Source organism: Idiotropiscis lumnitzeri, chromosome 19 (assembly GCF_059441095.1).
Source record: "Idiotropiscis lumnitzeri isolate Australia: NSW breed Sydney's pygmy pipehorse chromosome 19, RoL_Ilum_1.0, whole genome shotgun sequence".
NCBI classification, from domain to species: Eukaryota; Metazoa; Chordata; class Actinopteri; order Syngnathiformes; family Syngnathidae; genus Idiotropiscis; species Idiotropiscis lumnitzeri.
In genome coordinates this window covers 3,983,375-4,005,076 of record NC_142409.1, presented here as the reverse complement: position 1 = coordinate 4,005,076, position 21,702 = coordinate 3,983,375, and the positions used below count along the sequence as shown (strand labels likewise).

Here is a 21,702-nt window from a genome sequence, read left to right as displayed (position 1 = left end):
ACAATTTATTTGTCATTCTCGGGAAGACAACCAAGCTCCTTGGCTGTGCATACAAAAGTCAAGTGTGAGACAATACATTAAATATATATTAATAGCGGTGTTATAACCAAATACTGTGGTGACTTGAGATAATTGAGAAATGACACCATTTTTAGAGTACAGATAATGGATGCATAAAAAAAAAAAAGATTATTTCTGGTATAATATATATCGATCATAGTAAACTACTGAAAAAAGAGAACGATATGGGATAAAAGGCTTAACACATTAATAGAGGCGGTTATTTGGATGACTGATATCAATTTGTTCACTTCAAATCAAAGTCATTAAAGGTGACTTATGGGATGCCTCAAGGGTCTATAATAGGCCCTAAATGATTCATATTATACATTAATGATATATGCAGCTTTTCTAGAATACTGAAATGTATCATATTTGCGATTGATACCTCTCTGTGCTGTGCTGACAAAAACCTTGAACAGCTTCTGAATGCCATCGAAAGTAAACTGAACTGCACTGAATTTTTTTTTATATAAAAAAAAAAAGTTTTGAAAATGACTTGAACAATTCGACGCCTTTTCGATTGGCTTGTTTATTGAAAAACTGCATTGAGTGTTCTCTTTTATTGAAGCTGATTGAATAAAATGACCAAAATTGATTGATAATAATAAAAATACGTTTCATTGTATGGAAGAGTGCTGCAGCACATCAGATAATGCCTATAATACCGCAGTAACGGAGGTTTTTTCCACTTACTTCTCTCTGTGCGTTACTCAGCATTTACAAATTGTTCTCATCAAAAGCATGTGAATGATGAGAATCACACGATTTTTAACAATCATATCTGTCAAGTCCAAAAAGAAGTTAACCACTGTATAGTGAAAGAAAAATAACGCTGTGTGTATCAGCAGAGACGTGTCAAATCCGGGTCCAGAAAGTAAAATCCCTGCCACAGTTTGACTTAAGCCACAGGTGCAATGACTCAACAAGCTCCCAGAGAGCTCATTGACCTGCCGATTGGGTAGAAGCACCTGTGGCTAAAGCTCAACTGTGGCAGTTTTTTTTACTTTCTGGATTTGACACACCTGAGTCAGTTGGGAACATGCTCTCGACGGCAACAATATTGGGTCATTAAATTAAATGTGTGCTGCAGTATCACATGATAAACCTCTTGAATCATTCCAGGAACAGGCACAAGGCAAGATTCCGATTGAGACTTGATGTGACTTTACAACCATTTCCAGTCCTAACTTTTTTGCTCGTTCTCACTCTCATTTTCTGCAGTAATGGAGCTTCACTGAGGGTTGTGGAACAGTGATGTACGACGTGAGCTTTTTTTCTTTTCTATAGAACTCAACAACAGGGGTCTTCAATCCTGTTCCCGGAGGACTAGTTGTCTGGATGTTTTTTCTACCTGCTTTAACACACCTGATTCAAATGGTCCAGATTGTTTTTCAGCTCCTGCAGACCTTGCTGATTTTTTGATCATTTGGAATCAGGTGTGTTGCTGCAGGAAGAGACGAAAAGCGGCCCTCGAGAAACAGGATGGAAGGCCCGTGCTCGAAAAGGCATTTTACCTTTCTCCTGTACATCTGTATGTTAGTTCTGCTTTTGTCCACCAGATGGCGCTGAAAAACCTCATCCATGCAGCATGGATCTTCTTTAAGTACAGCTCCGGTACTTGTACATCACATGCCCGAAGGTTTGGCTTGTTGTTGATATTGGGGTGGAAACTACGTCTTTTCAGCAAACTTAAGCCCCAGCATACAACATTTATTGACAGCATCGAATTTGACGGCGCTGTGTTTAAAAGCTGCCTCCAAAATCAATCTTCACGGCTTCTCACCTGAGTCGTGGCTTCATTTGAACCCGGTGGGGCAATGTTTGCAATAACAACATGAAACGTTTAAAAAAAAAATGCATCATTTTTTCAGACTTCTACTTACTAGCGAGTTAAGCAGAGGGTACTATTCTAAAATCCTGTTGTTTGTAGTATAGTATTCTACCTGTGTGCCTCATGCACCAACTCGCTCTGATTAATTATTTATATTTTTTTGCATTGTAGTCACGTGTGATGTTAATAAAATAAGTAAATAAAAATGGAAGAGATTAAAAAGAGAAAATAAATGTGTATGTTAAATAAATACAAATAAATATTTCAGTAGTAAAGTCACTCAAGAAGACTTTTTTCCTGCTCCATTAGTTTCAATGATTTTACAAAGAGACTGAGCTCATTATTCCAGTTAATTAGTAGTTGTTTTCATCAACCTTTGGTGATTTTTTTAAGCATATTGGGAGTTGCGAAACTACAAGAGTAATATGTATTAATGTTTATCTTCTCATTTCGGGTGGGATATAACGAGTTTTGGCAGCAAAGGTTATGGTCCAAAATGAAGAAAATGCAACGGCTGCCCAATTAATACATTCATGGTGGAATTACAAGCACCAGATAATTGATTTAATTTGATCGATAGATTGATTTGGTTTATTGACCATATAAACACATTACACGATAAAAACAAAAATTGGAAGAAAGAAAAAGAAAGCAAATCAGCATATGTCATAGTTCAACTTGGTTTACATGTTCAAGTAGGAAGAAGTACAACGCTTTGTCGTATCCCGTAGCGTACATATTAAATAGTTAAATAATTACACTGGTAGATAATTTATATACCAAGAATTATGCCATACTAGAAAATATCCATCTTCATATTCATAGTTGTTTATTTTTTTAATTGAATTTTGTAGCACTATATTTTTAAACCTTCTTTTGAACACCATAAGTGATTTACACCATCTCAAGTCATATTTATTCTACAGATTGACACCTTTAACAGAGACACACATTTGCTTCATATCAGTTCTTATCTTTAATTTTTCACACACTTGTGGTTATAACGTCAACCCTCTTTTATTTTGTACAGTTTCTGAATACTGTGGCAGAGCTAGTTATCGTATGCTTTTTACATTATTTGAGGAGTTTTAAATTCAAGTGAAATTTCAGAGTGTTTGATTTGATAAATATAAAGATTGGTTGGTTCGAGATAACTTGAATGGTTGATGATTCCAGGAACTCTTTTTTTTTAAGTTGTGTGTTTGTGTAATTCCCCATATCGCCACACAATAAGTCAGGTATGGCAGTATTAATGAACAATATAATGTGCATAATGATTCATTTTTTTAGGAGGTCCTTGATTTCATAAGGGATACCTATAATTTTAGACATTTTACTTTTCACATGATTAAATAGCCTTTCCTCTCAAGCACAGTGTGCATGTCCTGTGCCCCAAGAGGGTGAGCATGTCCACGCAGTTAAAGGTGGTCAAGCTCAAAAAAACCTCATTGAGATTCTGCAGTTCAATGTGTTCCAAGTAATAAAGTCGGAATATGTGGTATGGGATGAAGCACACCGCCATAATGGCGACGAAGGACAGACTCTTCAGCTGGGCCCCAAAATCTTGTTGTGATGTCCATCGCTGGTGATGCTTCCTGTATAAAAGCCACAGGACGTTGACTTGGAGGCCGCCGAGCACGATGGTGACTGTTATGACCAACGTACTGATAATGTAATTGATCACCTTGGCGGTGGATTCTATGTTGTTGCCAAACCTGAAACATTGAATATGACTGTCCAAGGTCTTATCGCCACCACTGGTTTGGCCGTAGGAAAAGTAGATTATGCAGGTGACAATGACTAGAACGATTATCCACACCAAGACACTGGCAGCTCGCGCGTAAATCCTCGGCAGAGATGCCAAATGCTCAGCGTTGCGATAAAACACCAGGAGGCGTGTGATGATGATGACGGTATAGATGCCAAAAGAGATGTACATGTGGATATGGACCATGCTGCTGACCACCCGGCACCAGCCCAAGCCAAGGCTCCACTTCTGAGACGCGTGATAGTAGATCCTGAAGGGCACTGTGAGAAGGAAAAGGAAGTGTGCGAAGATGAGATTGAGAACAGCGATGGAGGTGGCGGATGACGTCTTGGACTTTGTTATGAGGATGGTGACACTCAGGCTGGTGGTGCCGATGAGCAGAACCAGCGTGTAGATGACGATCAGAAACGTATGGTACTCTTCTTCATCGGATTCTTCCATGCTTTCATTTTGAGGGCTTGTGGCCAGTGTGGATATTAGGTTTACGGATGAGGTGGTGTGCGTTGGTTCGAAGGCCATCTGAGGGGGGACGGAAAGGGAATAAGCATCGGTGGATAACAAGAAAATATAAATTTCCTATTAATGTAAAGTAACAGAAATATGCTTAACTTATCAGTTGCATTTACACTGACAATAAGATGGCACTAAATCACCTTTACTGTGGTATAATATTTGATATTTTGTTCTTTAGGAATTTAGTCGAGTGTTTGCACTAATATTATAATTGAAATTTCCGCGGAGCCATACAACAAGGTTTAGGAAGGTTGCATCATTTTTTTTTTCAAGAAGGCAAGGCAAGGAAGCTTTTTTTTTTATACAGCACTTTTCAGATGCAAGGCAATGCAAGGTGCTTCACAGAAGCAAAGATACAACTAAATCATTTACGACCAGAAAAGTTACTGACAATCCAAAGCAAAGCAGAGAAAACAAAAGTAGCTCATCAAAATTAATTAAAAAAAAAAGTACTTCGACAAAATTTAAAAAGAAACGTAAAGTAAATTTTTAAAATTTATTATTCGAATTACAGAGAGAAAAAACAATATTTCAATATTTTTTTGAAGACCTAAAGGGATAAACCATTTGACCCAAAGGTAACATCTACAGACTGAACAAAAGGGGGCCAAGGACGGACCCTTGACTTCTAATGCTCACAGTTAGTCCTGTCCTCCAAGTAGGACATGACAAATTTTCGGACCGTTACATTTAATTCCACCCACATTTCCAACCTGTTTAACAGTATACACTGTTTGAGCAATTGTATCAAATCCAAAAAAAACTAACGGCGACACCCTCCCTGCTCAATCTCATATCATTCAGAACTTCACTAAAACCTGTTTCTTTCCTCTGATAACAGACAGTAATTACAAAAACTCACCAACATATTGTAGCCCATGATTTTAATCAATCATGCTTTTAAAGTATTTATAATCCCCCCAGTTCATAATTAATCACTTAAACTGAAAATGAATGAGAAACAAGAGCGAATATACACTAAGGTCTGAATAAACATATTTGCTGCTGTATTTAATTCATTTTGGGTTTGCAAAAAAAAAAAAAATAAATAAATAAATCAGAATCATGAATACTATACAGAGGATGTGACTCAAATAAAAAAGTTACCTTATGGTCCATCAGCGGTTAAAGCTCATGAGATCTCATGAGATATTTCCTCTGCTGCTTGGATACAAGAGTGATTGTCTGCTCAACTACGCTGAAAAGACTGTGAAATTAATAAACTCTATTTGTGTTATGTATGAGTCTGATGAAGGAGAGTTTTCACTTTGGTGCTGCTGAGGGTGGTGTGTTCGTGTGAGAGACTGTGTACAAACAGGTAATTACACACAAATGAAATCCAACCACAAAAAGTGACAGCTTCCTCCTCACAACTAGAAAAAGACACGATGACCTGGTAAATGTAAGGTGCAGTTAAGATGGCATTTAATAGATGTATAAACTCCTGTATTATCTAAATTAGAACATGTTTTATTTTGTCATATCAGCCGATCACAGACCCCTCAAAATACTTGTATAATACAGTAGATAATTTGCATTTTGGCAAAGAATGTAAATCGTACAGTTTGAATTATACACCATTTATTTGCATCTCGACAGGATTTTTTTTTTTGGGTGTGTGAGTGCGCGCTGTTTATCATTCTTTAGGTGTACATTCATCACATAGAATACAAAAAAAATGTATTGCATAAAAAAATAAAGTCAGACTTGAAGTCAAAAGCGGCTCAACAGGAAGTAAGACAAAAGAGAAGTGAGAGATGTGGCAAGATGACTCAGTCAGCACTCAACCCTTTGAAACGCGTCATGTTGGAGATCAGACTTGAATCATTTCCATGCTCCAAAAACATCACATACTGCATCCCAAATTCAATTCAAACCACTGCTTATTTAAATGGCTCTTCTGCTTGCTCCAGTTTACTTGCGACTAACGGTTGCATTGTTACAGCCACAATTATATTACATTCAGTTACATGAGATCATTAGAAACCACAAAATTAGATAAATAGAAGTACTTTGATTACCTCATCCAGTGCCGTGAGAGGGTCAAAACATTATGAACAGCTCCCAGCGTTATGCAGAACAGTGGGTTCACTCAAAAGAAAACTCAAGTGTTTTCCATTATCACTTCCAGGTTTAACCTAACTTCACAGTAATTCATTAACTCATCCCACATACCAGTGACAACAGAGCCTGGTTTTGATCACAATACAATTTTATTTACATAGCGCATGCCACAACAGCTGTACTGACAGAATACCATCTATACTTATTTTAGCGTAGTCCTCAGGTGCAGATGCAAACAACTGATTTTTGAATTGCCACTTGAGTGGATAAAAATTTTGACATCACTAATATCCATCCATCCATTATCTGTACCGCTTGTCCTCACAAGCGTTGCGGGAGGGGTGCTGGAGCCTATCCCAGCTGTCTTCGGGTAGAAGGCGGGGTACACCCTGAACTGGTTGCCAGCCAATCGCTGCCTCACTAATATTGGCTGCTCATTTTGCACTTAAAAAATAAATAAAAAAATAATAAAAAAAAAAAAAAAAACGTTTGCATTTCGTGTTTTTGTTCGCAGAAGTATATGGAGGATTAAAAGTGCCAAAATTAAATAAATACACCGTGAGATGTTTAAGTAATTCATCAATTAAATAATTGCGTCATTCAGTCATTAAATATGGAATTGAATAAATCAGTTAAATAAATGCTCCATTAAATACTTAAAAGTGTCATTAATTAAATGTTTCATTTGTTAATTAAATATGGAATTCAAGTTCGACAGACTATAAGCATGAAACACTGCATCACGGGACCATGAGATAATCTATTAAACACCGAAATATATATATATTAATATATATTATATATATATTATTTTTAATATAATCATTAATAAATTTAATGACACAATTTATTTAATTCCACATTTAATTACTGAAACTTTCATCTAATTATTTAACTGTGCATTTATTTGATTTACTTAATTCCACATTAAATGAATGCATGATGTAGTTAATTAATGAGAATACTAATCAAACATTTCATGATGTATCTATTTAATTTTGGCACTTTAAATCCTCCATAGAAGTCACACGATTGCATTTGTATTTAATCAATTTACTATTGCCACCTGCTGCCTCGTTTCAGTAATCTGCGTTAGATGGTACATGTTTAGCTAATAGTGTGGCTGGTGAAGTTACAATATCAGTTTTTTAATTGTTCAACAATTGTTCACATCACAGGCTCCACTTGCCACCGATCCAATAGGATTTGTGGTAGAGAAGGATGGACAAACATCTGCAGCTTTAATTCCATTGGTTTTATTAGAACATATTTAGAACCTAAACCAAAAATACAAAATATAAAATAAAATCTAAAATAAAGAAAACCCTCAAAACATTAATTGTTATGTGCATTAAAAAGAAAACATTTCTCAAATGCAATTCAAGTAGTAATCCGTTGAACATTGCAGATTTTTGCAATAATGGGCTTCTTTAGTCATGATTCTTCATTTAAGGAGGGAATCCAGTCTTCATGATTCTATTATATATAGAAATATAAGATATTATATAAAGAATTCCGATCTGGTGTAAAGTTTGATAATCGTTGCATCAACTTCCTAATGGTGATGTCTATTATGCGGTAGGAAGCAGGACAGGATTTTTCCGGAGAACTCAGCCACTGAGATTTTCTAACAGTTTTTAGAATTCTTAACACCAATGTCACGTCATAATTATTCCCCTTTTAATTTGTCTGTTAAATACAAAGCAAAATACAATATCCATTAATATATTAGATAGGGGTGGGAATCTCGGGTATGAAACAGATTTGATACGTATCCAGATACAAGGGTTACGATTTGAAAAAAAAAAAACGGTATCTGTCAAGGCAGAATTGTTTGATACGATTCGATTCGATTGGATATTTAAAATAAAGCGCTGGTTAAAAATTGTTGCGATAGTTAAAATTTGTTGTAGACAAACAAAAATGACTACGATGATCACTGAGCATTGTTGCGCTGAAAAAAATTAAATGGTGGTCAATGTTCTTATTTTTAGACATGGACAAAAATCGAAATGCTCCGTTGCATTGGATAAGAAAACAAAATAAACTGAAGTAGATTCAGAATAAACAATGAAAACAAAGTATATCATTGCAGCCTGAGCATATAGACTAGTGTTTTGTACACAACAGATATTTAGGTAGGTATCAAAAGTGTTCGGACCGGACCCATGACCAATCTATGATGAATTTTTTTTTCAGGGCGCATTCGCAAACGTTGGCGCTGCAATTCTAGTTAATACGGAAAAGGCGTCACTGATTTGAGCCAATCAGATCTTTTGTTTACGATCCACTGCCAATTGCGCAACAGACCGGAAGAGAGTGCTGCTGACAGTATGCCTTGCTAAAAAGTTAGCAAGGTCGATGCGTGTTGTTTTCAATGAATGGACGGAGAAATTTAGTTTTGTTCTGGCTGCAGCCAATTCAAAACCAGTGTGCATTATATGCTCCGAAACCGTCGCAACATTGTGAAGCGCCACTACGAAACAAAGCACCGCCCCTTTTTGCAAAGTTATCCGCTAAAGTTTGAGGTGAGCGCACGCAAAAACATCGAACTTCGAGTGCAGTATAACAGATTTTTACATTTTCGTTTACAGCCCAGCGGCATGCAAACGAATGCTCACTAAAAGTATCATGGAATTTGGGAAAACATAAAAAAACATTCAGTGATGGGGAAGTTGTGAAGGAGTGCTTAAATGCGGTTGCACAAACATTATTTAAAGGAAAACACAAAGCCCAGATGTGTGAAATAATCTACCAAATCCCAATGGCCCTGACTCCGTTCCAACCCAGAATTAAGTCACTGGCAGGGCAGTCACAAACTCATTTTTCTCATTAAGAGAAGTTAAAAAAAATATTCAAAAGAAAAAGTGGTGTCAAAGCTCATTTTGAATTAGTTTTTCATGAGGACAGCCATTTTTATTGATTGTGTACTGAACACGTTGACCTGGTTTACTTGAATAATAAGGCTTTCTGTTTTTTTTAGGCTGATAACTCTTTGATTTAAGAAAAAAGGGTAAAAGATGTTAACTCAATGCTTAGCACTTGATATATTTCTGCAGGAGATATTTTACAGTTTTTTTTCTGGAAGTGGCAAACTTAAATTCCTGGAGCCACATTTTCTTGAATGTGAAATAAACGCCTTATATTTGTTTGACTGGCAAAGGTGTTTAATGGGAACATTGCTAAATATTTAGTATATAAGTGTGCTCTGTTGAAAATGACTAAATATTGAAACTATATAAAAACGTGAACATAGGCTAGGCATTAAGGGAAGTTGGACTTTGGTTCGGACCTTTTAATTGGAAGAAATTTTCGTCGTGGACCTCTGTGACTTTTAATTGAATACCTCTGTTTTAGAGGTAGGTCGATAAAAGTGCACCATTACAATGCACACCATTTACAAACTGAAAATTGTAACCATAAGCTAAGTTGCTTCGAATTAGCAAAGCTAAGTTACTGCGTAAGCGTCTTCTTGGTCGTCGCCGTATTCTTCGGCGGGTCTTCCACGGATGTGGCAACTGCGCATGGCTCATGACGTTATTCTCGCGTTATTTTCAATATGAAAACAGGGTAAAGCAACAACCGATTCCTAGCCTTTCGATAGCCGGTCAACAGCTCTACAAACGATGTATCGACTGGCTCGTGGCAAATTTTGTATCGATACAGGAGCTTGTCACCGACACATTCGTATCGCTTGCGTTTACGAACGGATATCCGGTTGTATCGGTTTTTCGTCCCACCCCGAATATTAGATATGATATTCACCACTTTTCTACAAATCTGTAACCAATTAAAATCCCATCAATACTGAATGTTTATGTTCTGCGCCGCTGTTTGTTCAGGTGAAGTGCATCTTGCGTCGCCACCACAGAACAAGTCTTTGTGAGGTGAGCGTGTGCGTGACAACGCTGAGCAACATCAGGAAGATGGTCATTGACATCACGATAACATAGTGGCTGATGCTGCGTGGGACAAAAAGAAAGAACATTTTACTCATTGCACTGTAGCTAAATACTCCTTAAGTGAGCCGGTTTACCTTGTGCCAATATCCAACCATGAGCCATAATCCCGCACTAGGAAAAAAAAGTGCTGCGGATGAGAAAAATAAAAAGGTCCAAGTTACATAAATTCATTTATTCATGGTTTTTACATGACATCAGATTGAAAATCAAAGATTTTACCAGAGCCATCACATCAGAGATGACCAAGACGATCAGAAATAAACTGCAGATTGAGAATATTGTTATATTACAGATGCAGAGTACCACGTAGTGGTTACAAGTGGACCGAAAATAAATGAATTACGTACCTTCTCGATGAAAGCTGTGTTGTGACTTGGATAGTCTCAAATGCGCACATCACGATTATGAATGGAATGATGACCTACAAGACAAAAAGGGCATTCGTGCTCAACACTGATCTGAAAGCAATTTAAAAAGTTCCTGCATCAGTACGTCACCTTCCACATCATTAAACCTCCCATGATGAAGGGGTTGAAGACTGTGAGGAAACAATAAACAGACGCTGGGTCAAAACTGAAAGAGAAGGAGAAGAGCAACATTTGAGACAAATGACTAATTTTGTGCTAAAGCATTTCATTGAAACAAATTTGTCTTTTATATTTTTTATTTGATTAGTGGGCTTTGTTGGTTTACTTTTCAGACAAAATATTTTAAATCCCATTTCATCAACACATCCTGCACATACCTATTAATAGACGCTATGTTCCCAGTGCCAAAAAAAGCTGTTATTATGAAAAAAACCTGGAGAAAGCATGAGGTCAAGGACAGATATGTGGCATTTGTTCCTACATTCTTGCAAATACCATTAAGGATACAAAGAAATATGATCGGCGGATGTCATCCCACTTGAGCTGACGAATTTTGGAGATGTCAATGTGGGCAGAGAAATCAATAGTGGAGAGCTGAAAGACATTTTAGTCAACATTTGTTCCATAAGTTCCACAATTAAGCGCAATCCAAGTATGTGGAAATCATTTCCATTTATCTCAGGGGTCTTCAACAACATTGGGAGGAATAAGATGCAAAAAATTAACTAGTTTGTAAGCTAAGACACATTGGAACTGTAACATCAACTGATCGGTTCCAAAATTTATTGCGTAGTGCGGAAGGAGACAGGATTTGTACCTCTATCCTTCCAGAGATGCCCTCAGCAATCATGGCTTCCTGTTCAATGTTGATCCACACAAACATCAACCAAGATAACACCGGAGGGAACAAGGCCTCTGCCCTGGGTGAGAAATTATGCATGCCATGTGATGGTTTATTCACAAAAGAATTCCAATATATGGAGGAAAGTTTTTTGTTCGCGCAAGAACGTGCCCTAGTTCCATAAAGAAATGGTGGGATGGATTTGATGTGGAAGAAACTCCAGAGCCCTCAGCCCTCAACTACGGGTACATACGTTTTTAGATTTCTAGTTGGTAGAATGGACAGTTATGATATGATAATGCTAGACTACAGTGGTGGACGGTCAAGGGCTTCTCTGCTGGCCTAACATAATCAAGAAATCATGATCATATTCTTCACATTGGTGTCATATTATATCCTAGTGTTGAATTTTTAGGTTAGAGTTTTTATCCAATCAGAATTCAGCCAGCTCGTGTTGTCAGGCAGATTTCGTAATACCACTAGCATGCACTATTCTTCCGAGGCCTTCAGATACAATCGTGCGGGTGTCTGTTCGGTGTCTCAAGGGGGCTTTTACAGTTGATAGACAGTTGCGATAGCCAATCAGATCACGAGCTGATAGTGGTGAACACGTCTTGTGATTGGATACTCACTCGTGAGGGGGCAGCACTATGCGGAATTCTAAGTGGCGACCGTTTGAAAATCTTAAATACATTCTTGCCTTTTAAAATTAAAATGCCGAAGGAGGGAAAAGTGGGGATTTCATTGCAGATACACTTATGAGGCCAAGACAAACCTTTCAAGAGAAGCTAGGTCGTCCTTACCCAGTCGTGTGTAAGAGTATTTTGGCATATTATTTCTTCAGCCGTGGTACATGAACGGGGATTTATTCAAGTCGGACTAAGTAGGACTTCACTGAAGGCCTACGTGTGAAATGCACGGTCCGCCACAACTACATTATTATAATAATAAAGTGACAGTGTATGCTAACTTACCCTGTGCTAAGCAGAAGGTATGTGGCTGTGAGCGAGAGGAAAATGCTGAGTAGCCGGTGAAACAGGCGTGGAGAGCTCATCAATGGAACAGGTATGGAAGATGCTAAAAAAAACAAAATATTTTTATTTATTTAATTTATTTATTTATTTTTTTGGAAAACCAAATCAAACGTGTGTTAGAATTAGAATTAGAAATCCCTTTATTGTCATTGTACTTAAGTGTGCAACGAGATTAGAGGGCTCCCCTCTCCAGTGCAATACAACAATAATACAGACAAATATATAAATTAGAAAAATAAATAAAAGAGTGCAATGGAATTTAGTACAGAATAGTGTATATCTGTGCCACCTACCCAAAGTGACCCAACTGATGATCTGACTGAGAAGAGGCAGACCCTGCTTCTGCTGCAGGCTGGAGTGTGTGAGGAATGGAACGTAAGCGCACACTGCCACATGCAGCATCTGTTCAATGACACCCATCAAAGCGAACCTCACTTTGGTTAACTGCATTAACATAAATACAGTCCAGTCATGCACAGAACAGAATTAGCCGCAGTTACCTGTATGACAAACTGCTGTTTGTCACCAAGGGGTAGTGAAGTCCTGTTCCGTGACGGCCACAGGAAACAGACTGATAAAAAGAGAGTGAGCAGACCGGCATACATCCTAAGAAAAGAAACAAGTTACTGCATTATTTATTTTATTTTCATTGAAATATTGATTCAACAATACACTTTATAATAGTGGTTGTTAGTTTAATATACTCACACCAGATTAATGTTTGGCTCTCTTCCCACAACAGGCATCAGGGGGAAAGCAGCCAAACAAAGGCAGCCCAGAATCCAGTTCAGTGAGCGGCACTAGAAAGCGAAAAAGATCAGACAGAGCTCATATAAATAACCAGCCAAAACCAGAAGAAAACATGCACAATATAGGGGTTAAGTTTAAAAAAAACAAGTCGTTATATTTTTTACTTTTAATAATGTGGTTGCAGTGGCGCAGGACAGTGTCAAAGTCTGAGAAGTTCCCTTTGTATGTTTTTACTTCTGTTTTCTTGGAACTAAAATTTTTAAATAATGCATTCTTACCAAAGGAACAAATTTACATGGTATCAACTGCCTATCCTACCTTTGCCTTGTCAAAAAGACCTGACAGCATCGGCCAGAGAGAGAGGACAGCCAGACCCACAGTCAGCATGGCGCGATGGAAAAAACTCACCACCTGGGGGCAGTAGAGGAACAGTTTGGAACCTTCTCGCCTCATTGCAGGTAAAATAAATTACCGTATTTTCCGGGCCATAGGGCGCTCTTTAAAGTCCCTAATCTTCCCCAAAACGAACAAAGCGCCTTGTTAAGCGACGCGCCCATTATGGACTAAGCATCACTCGCGACCATCAACCCTTTTACTTATTGGGCTGTTCGGAGTGCATGTTAGCACACCCTGCTGGACAAAATCTGAGTCATCTATGCTTCTTATTGACCGTGACTTATACATTATGTGACTATGGTGTTTGGGTGATGGTGTGGGAGAAAGCTGGACAAAAGGGCAGCTGGCCACAATGTTGTAGTCTGTCTTATCATTTATGTTATTGCAAGCAAGAAACGTCCCAGGTTTAGACAACAGACTGCAAAATGCCTAAAAGCACAACAGCACATCTCTCTAAACAGCCATGTGATTGGCTGAGTCTGAGTGGCTCCCAAGAAGCCATTGCTGTAATTGGCTAAGGCTGAGTGGCTCCCAAGAAGCCAATGCTATAATCTTTTTGTGTTATTTTTATTTCTTTTGGGTATATAGATGGCATGATAGATACATGTTGCGTGTTAATCTTATTTCTTTGTTTCATTGTTTGCTTGTATGCTGAGTTTTTTTTGGGGGTTTTGATTTGAAACCGTGACTCTCAGGAGTGTGGTGACCAGTGAAGTTCCTCTCCTGACGTTGTCTAGTAGACTATTGCCAAGACACCTTTTATTGGGTAGAGTCATTGTTATTGGTAGTGATTCCTAATAGTTTCATGACATCTGTCATTGAAACAGGGTGATACCTCTGGCAACAATCCCTTAGGGGATTGAGTCCTGGTGAGCTGGCATCAGTTGGCGCGAGCAGCTGAGCTAGCGCGAGCAGCTGAGCTAGTGTGAGCAGCTGAGCTAGCGCCTTGTAGTGCGGCGCGCCTAATATGTACATTAAATATGGAAATAGCACCCTTAACTGGTGTTTCGCCGTTATGGCTGTAAGAATACGGTATTCTGATTTGCAGTTTTATAAATACCTACCAGTAGTTCAATGCCTAATATTACCAGCGCAATGTATCCAAAACATTTCCACATTGGCAGGGAAGGAGCGGAGTGAATCAAGTCTTTTAGAGTCTTGGATCTGAAACAGAAAATCAATCTAAATATTCTGAACCATGGCTATGCAGATCTGTTTTGATATTAGGTAGGACACTCACTCTTTAAAAACAGAGTACCACACAGGCACGGGCAGCAGGCAGTAAATATAGTATGTGAGTGGACTCCTCTGGATGAACAGGAATATGCTGATCAGCACGGCGACACACACAGACAGCCTCACCGAGGTGTGATTGGGTTTCTGCGAATCCAGAAGTCATACACGTCACGTCGGATCTTAGTGAGAGTGTCAAATTGGATTCAAACAAACCAGTTTGAGAATGTCGGGATGCATGTTAAGGCTTGTGTGAGTCTTTAGAACAACAAGGACAACATATGAGGTCCACCCCACGAATCCCAGCACCACGCTGCAACCCAAGAAAAACCTGTCGTAGGTGTGGTAGTAAACTAAGCCTTCGAGGGCATCGGATATAAGAGCCTGGCAGGGGGAGATCTAGAAAAAGAACAAAAGCCTGCTGAATATTACACAGTCATCTGTGGATATTTTCCACTTTACAGTATATGATACTCACAGCATCTCCGTACTTTTCCAGCTGAATCAGTATTCTTGCTTTCTGAATATATTCTGCTTGCTTGGGCTCAGTCAGCTGTCTGATAAGCGGGGAAAGTAAAAGATCATGTGTATGGAATGGCATTTTGGATACATTGCTGAGGAACAGCCAAAGTTGACTGTTGGTGTTAAGCTTACAAAACGACTGGACATTTTCTGTGAACGTTCACCTTGAACAAATTGCTCTCATGACCAAAGTGTTCGAGGCATTAATACCATGCAACACGTTTGAGCGTATAAGGCAAGGCAATGGAAGATTATTCGTATAGCACAGGTACAAGACAATTCAAAGTGCTTTACATGAAACATTAAAAGAATTACAGAAACAGAATTAAAATATTGAGACATTGCAAAAATCACAATTAAATAATCTAAAATAATTCAATTAAAATTATTACGACTAGCCTAGATAAATTAAATGCCATTTGATATTATGTAATATTATTATATTAAATTGAGGTGGTCCATGAATGGAGCCTTGAGGAACCCCGTGCATGTGATCTTTGCTCGCTCGGACACATGACTACCAATTGAGAAAAAGTAGTCCCTATCTTGTAAGTGCGATTTCAACCAATTTAACACAGTGCCAGTAAGACCCACCCACGGTTTTATATTCTGAACTGTGTCAAAGCATAAGTATAATTAAAAGAAAATGCTCAGTAATACCTCCACATTATTATACTTACTGGTAAGGGGTAAAGAGACAAGACAACGTTGTTTCTTTTTTATGCTTCATTCTCATCTACAAAAATATAAATAAAACATATGATTCAATAACAATACATTCCCGTTGGTGTTTCTAAAGAAAAGTGTAACATTGTCACTTATTAACTTGCATTCATCCATTTTCAGTGATGTTCTATTGTTTCTTATGTGAAAAAATGCTAAACATGTCATCTACAGCTGAGCTGAACACCGCCTCACCTTGAACTGCTCCAATATTTGCATAGCATTTGTGTACATGGACTCTGCTTTGAACTGATCGCTGTTGTTCAGGTACAGTAGAGGTAATACACCCTGAATACACACAAACAGAATAATTTCAACCTTTTAAAACTCATTCACTGCCAGCCCAGATAAAATGAATAAACTTTATGGCTTCTATTCCCGTCAATGGCAGTAAAATGAGTTAAAAGAAAATCATGGGAATCTTTCACGGCAAACGCACTTTCTTATTAGGAACAATTTAAATTTTTCATTCACCGTGCGATGAGTAAAATTGCAAAACTCACGACAGAGTTGACAGGAAAGGGTATACCAATTAGAGATGCCATGAGAGGAGCAACGTCAGCCTGCAGAGCACACAGCAAATCTTTACACATATTATAACATCGCTCCACAACAAGTTACCATTTCATCACAGAAATATGATCTGATAAAAATAGCAAATTCATTAAATACAGGTGCCACACCTGATTGAGATCAACTCTTCTGAGGTGTTCCAGTTTCCAGTCTCGGGTATAAAAAAAAGACATCAGGAAACGATGTATCCATTATACCCCATTCAAACATTCTAGCACATTCTGAACATTTTTAATAAAATGGTCGCCACTAATCGCTTCTTATGAGTGCACCTTGCAAATAGCCGTCCTGGTAAAGTTGATCTTCTGTCACTTTGTGTGGTGTCTGTACTCCAGCACCCCAAGCCACAAATGGGGTGAGAGTCTCTGAGGGGTGACCAGCACCATGAGAACCTAGAGTCGCACACATTTGGATTAAAATATGACATCTGAGCAGATTTGTTTTGGAATTATTATCCTTTTTTTTTTTTTTTTAAATGTGCTACCCCAATTGGTCATGCCGTGATCAGAAGTGAACACAAAAGCTGTTCTGCCATCATTACTGAAGAAATCTTCGAATATAGAAACCACTTCAGATACGCCAGAGTCCACTAGGCCAATATTGTTTAGGTACTCTCTGAATGAAAGACAAATAAAATGTTAATAAGTCTGCATTTTGTTGTGAAGATTAGAGTAGAATTATTAATAAAGAAATATCAAGAACTGACTGGGACATTGGTCTGTGAGCATGTCCATTGGTGTCAAGACCCAACAGATGCAGAAAGAAGACATTCTTATCCTTAAGCAAGCTGGCCTTCAGAGTGGAGTTTGACTTTGCTGATTGAAAGAGTGACTGATCGAGAAAGCACAAACATTTTTCGTCATTAATGTGGTCAAAAAAAAGAAAACCACACTGAAAATGTTGCAGATTATGTCATATATGCGTGAGTACCAATGATCATACTTTGACTTGAGTGAACACCCAGCTGTCTAGCCTGGATGCATCCTTGGAGGCAAAGTCCTCTTCTTCTGCTGAATAAGTGTGGGTGTACACATGGTCTCCACTCGCCCCTGTAAGTATGTGAGGGGGAGAATAGTATCAAACTACTGCGTGAGTACAGCACACTTTTGAATACATTGACAATAACCACAATAATGTCTTTTTCTGCATAAATTTACATGACTTCACGAGTCACATGATGTCTTGTCACTACGTGAAAGTAGCGTATCAAAACAAAATGGCGGAAGCAGTAAAGTCAGCGCCAACAAGGATGAGTGCAGATGAATTTATAGTTTTGATAAGGACATGTTAAATAAAATGTACATGATTAATGTAACTATAATGACTTCAATTCTTCATGAAAATATTCATATTTTTACTTATGCACCTAGTTACAGAAAAACGTTTGTACTATTACAGCATTGGTTCTTCTGAGAATCCCTTCCATATGAAAGTAAAATTGGTACAACGTGAAATTTTTAATTGAATCGAAAATCAAATTAAATCGGGCCCTCATGTATCGACTCGATTTGGAAAATTTGAATCGATACCCATCGCACATCGTACTTGTAAACTGACAGAGTATGTGCGCTACCTTTTGCGAACATGGGCAGAATATCAGGGCTGCCCCAGCACCAAGTATGTCTGCTCTCATTAAACACAGAGTCAAACTCCACAGGATTCTCCTTCCAACCTGATCCCAGACACACAAAAACATTCACTATGAATACGCACGATTGCCAAATGATACCGCGACATGATGTGTGGGTGTTAAACAGTACACACCTCGAGCAACGGAACTAACGTCCTCATAAAATCCAGCAATAAGAGCAACGTGACCAGGGCGAGACTCAGTGGGAACATGCGTGTGGGAGACACCCCAGGTAGCTTTCTCTTCAATGAGAGTCCTGTTAGGAGAGAGAGCAGACAACATACACCTCAAATGTCACTCACAAAAGTCTATTTTTATTGTTTGCTCGTTTGCCAACCTCAAATAAGGAGCTGTGGATGAGCCATTAGGAAGCAGAGTGAAAAAGCTGTCTGCTCTCAGGCCGTCAGCCACAATCAGCACCAGTCTGGAGGCAGGAGCCATCAAAGATGTGGCAATGGGGGTCATCCCATGGACCAAAGGAGAGGTGAAGTAGATATCGAAGATGGACAGAAAGAAGACTACATGGACAATCAGTCCCACCACTAAAAAGATGATCATCCTCATTCTGAACCGTTCAAGTCTGCAACGCAAAGATAAACAAGGGATTCAATATATTTTCTGGCTAACGCTTGACATTCGTTACATTTAAGAGAGCAAATAGAAACAGGGAGGATTGCCAAGTGCAATTTTAATCGTAAATGGTACTTGTAAATAAACCACCCTTAATCTCCTGACTACCAGGGAAAAAAAATGTTTTACTGTTGCAGCCAGATTGGCGACACCTTGATGCATGTGTTTCATCCACCATCTCTAGAAGATGCACAGCGCCATCGTGTCTCAGAGCTGCATTTGGCTGTGGTTTACATTTTTGACGTGGGGGAGTGTAGTCATCTTCGCTGTCACTTGCTGCACGTCCTGCTTAGGCTTGAGCAATTAGCGCTTCTCCAAGGGGCAATTTGAGAATCATCAAGGATCTTCTGTGGTTTCTTCCCCAGACACTGGCAGTCACTCTTAAACTGAAGCCATGAGTTGGTGATTGCCAGGTCAAAAAGGTGGAAAACTGCACTCACTGTCCATTTTCTAGTGCGAGAGACCTTCCTGAAGAAACTCAACTTTCGATCGACCAAGTCCACACCACCCATGTTGGTGTTGTACGAAGCAATTGCTAGTGGCCTTGACACTTGGACAAATCTTTTCTCTTTCTTGGACGATCTTCTGCGTGTGTCCCAAGGTTCAATCCCGTAGGCAAATGATGCCATGACCACTGGCTAGTTTTCAACCATTTTATGTCTCACCATCTCTGATGACCCTCTTTCTTTCTATTTGAAGAGCTTATCGCCTATGATCTTTCAGTTGTTTCGAACCCTGTTATTCATGAGGGTTCTAGTTGCTGCCAGTCCTTTTGTCATCAGGGTGTCAAGGAGGCTGATTGTCGTCAAGTACTTGTCAAAGAACAGGTGGGTGCCATGGGGAACAGACTGTGTCAATTGAAGAACAGCTGGTTCCCCGAAGACCTATCCTCCTGTAGCTGTGAAAGTTGTCTTGCCTGGGCTGACCACAAAATCCAAAACAAGACCAGTTGGTGAAGCCAAGACAAATGCCTACAGTCCAGTTGGGTTTGGTTTGCCCGGTACATACTGGTGCACTGGATATCAACCAGGAAAAGGAACAATTTGCTTGTCAATGCACAATTTTCCTGCTCTTGGCAGACTCAGACATCCTTGCCTTACTTTGATGAAGAGGGGCCTGATTCTCAACAAGAGATCACTTGTTTTTGCTTGATGGAGTTTCTCAATTTGAAAAACAATGGTCATGGTTTCCGCCACAATTTCTACTCTAGTACTTGAGGCTTAATACATTTGAATGTTTAGATATCCTAGACAGCCCATGTAAATAGAATTCCAAAAGAATCTGCAGTAAAATTCCTCTGCTTCAGAGAATGACTCCCTTTCTTGTCATTTGGGAAAAAGAGAGCAACATGGACAAAATAACTTCTAATGTCCACTACAAAGGACATTTTTAAACACTTCAATACTAGGGTCAAATATACTTAAAATAACTCAAACAACACTTTAACATGTTCATAATAGTCTTATAAATAAATTACCAACAGCATTTCAAGGCAAAATATCTTTGATAAAAAGCAGTAAACACTTACTTTTCCTCTTCCCATAAAAAGTGCTTGCACTGGGAGAAGCCTAGCCCCAACCCCTACAAATTTGGTATCAATGGGAAGCTCTGAATGTCCTCTATAGAATAATTAATAATTAAAATATTTAATGCGATTGGATGCACTGGGTTGGAGATATTTAAGTTAAAAATGTCGCCTACAGAGGACAAATTTGAACTACTGGTAGTCAGGGGGGTAACACAGCAGTGACATTTTAAATATGTAATCCTTCTTTTTAAGTTAAAAAGAATCGCTTCCCGATTGCCCGGGGCAAGTGAAATTTGGCCACGGGCAAGGTAAAATTATGGGCAATTTACCCAAAACCCCTTGACTATCTGAACAACATACGTTCTCGCTCACATGTCCGCCATCTTGGCTCCCATTCCCGACTCATTTGGATGAAAATGGGGGGCTGGGTGACGTCACCACTCGAAATAAAAAAGTGTAATATCTCTGGAACCGAAGCAGCACAAACGAAAATTTTAACAGCACAAACGAGCACAAACGAATGGCACCATTCCCGACCCATTTGGATGAAAATGGGGGGCTGGGTGACGTCATCACTCGAAATAAAACAAAGTGTAATATCTCTGGAACCATAGCAGCACAAACGAAACGAAAATTTTAACAGCACAAACGAGCACAAACGCAGCACAAACGAAACAAACTATTTCCCCCTATTTTTGCAAGAAATGGGGGGCCAACTTCACGCAGGTCCTTAACCTGCGGTATGGTCCATTGGCTTTATCGGGGGCAATGGGCGGGCGCTACGGGGATCAGTTAGTTCAGTGAATGTCGAGTTAAAGTGAACGTCAATAAATCCCGCAGTATTGGAACTCGCTGTACTTGCATCCTCATTTGAAGTTTGAAAAACACAACAAAAACCTACGATATTTCGGCCGACGGTTTCGGAGCATATGATGCACACTGGTTTTGAATTGGCTGCAGCCAGAACGAAACTAAATTTCTCCGTCCATTCATTTAAAACAAGACGCATCAACCTCGCTTACCTTTTAGCAAGGCATAATGTCAGCAGCACTCTCTTCCGATCTGCTGCGCAATGGGCAGTGGATCGTAAACAAAATATTTGATTGGCTTTTCCGTATTTACTAGAATTGCAGCGCCAACGTTTGCGAATGCGCCCTGAAAAAAAGAATCATCATAGATTGGTCATGGGTCCGGTCCGAATAATCCCGCGGAAAGACTGCGTCTATGCACTTCCTATTTGTGACATGGGGGTTGATGTACGCAGCTCGAGAAG

The 21,702-nt window shown here is 39.0% G+C and overlaps 2 protein-coding genes and 1 long non-coding RNA gene across 4 annotated transcripts; 1 reads left to right on the top strand and 2 right to left on the bottom strand.

Annotated features, from left to right (window-relative positions):
- Positions 1-1,070: 1,070 nt before the first annotated feature.
- On the top strand, positions 1,071-2,063 carry LOC148318180 (uncharacterized). Its single transcript, XR_015839851.1, has 3 exons — positions 1,071-1,198; positions 1,285-1,326; positions 1,623-2,063. It is a non-coding gene; the product is annotated as an uncharacterized LOC148318180 (long non-coding RNA).
- Positions 2,064-2,349: 286 nt separating this feature from the next.
- On the bottom strand, positions 2,350-7,371 carry gpr141 (G protein-coupled receptor 141). Of its 2 annotated transcripts, none has more exons than XM_088282557.1 (2): positions 6,197-7,371; positions 2,350-4,181 (listed from the first exon to the last, which is right to left on the bottom strand). In XM_088282557.1, exon 2 carries the CDS (start codon positions 4,179-4,181, stop codon positions 3,243-3,245), a length of 939 nt encoding a protein of 312 aa, XP_088138683.1. In that variant the 5' UTR covers positions 6,197-7,371; the 3' UTR covers positions 2,350-3,242. The 2 variants fall into 2 exon arrangements, with proteins under 2 accessions (XP_088138683.1, XP_088138682.1); XM_088282556.1 differs by lacking the exon at positions 6,197-7,371 and adding an exon at positions 5,283-5,460 and having other exon boundaries at positions 2,352-4,181.
- Positions 7,372-7,580: 209 nt separating this feature from the next.
- On the bottom strand, positions 7,581-21,600 carry pign (phosphatidylinositol glycan anchor biosynthesis, class N). Its single transcript, XM_088282555.1, has 29 exons — positions 21,452-21,600; positions 18,609-18,851; positions 18,406-18,527; positions 18,215-18,313; positions 17,584-17,690; positions 17,348-17,472; positions 17,126-17,256; positions 16,914-17,033; positions 16,752-16,792; positions 16,572-16,631; positions 16,264-16,356; positions 16,026-16,081; positions 15,302-15,380; positions 15,040-15,222; positions 14,831-14,970; positions 14,655-14,754; positions 13,513-13,605; positions 13,153-13,244; positions 12,945-13,050; positions 12,738-12,846; positions 12,385-12,487; positions 11,387-11,489; positions 11,077-11,163; positions 10,947-11,002; positions 10,699-10,774; positions 10,549-10,622; positions 10,421-10,463; positions 10,276-10,328; positions 7,581-10,201 (listed from the first exon to the last, which is right to left on the bottom strand). The coding sequence occupies exons 2-29, from the start codon at positions 18,833-18,835 to the stop codon at positions 10,078-10,080; spliced, it is 2,802 nt and encodes a 933-aa protein (XP_088138681.1). The 5' UTR covers positions 18,836-18,851; positions 21,452-21,600; the 3' UTR covers positions 7,581-10,077.
- Between the last annotated feature and the right edge of the window lie 102 nt (positions 21,601-21,702).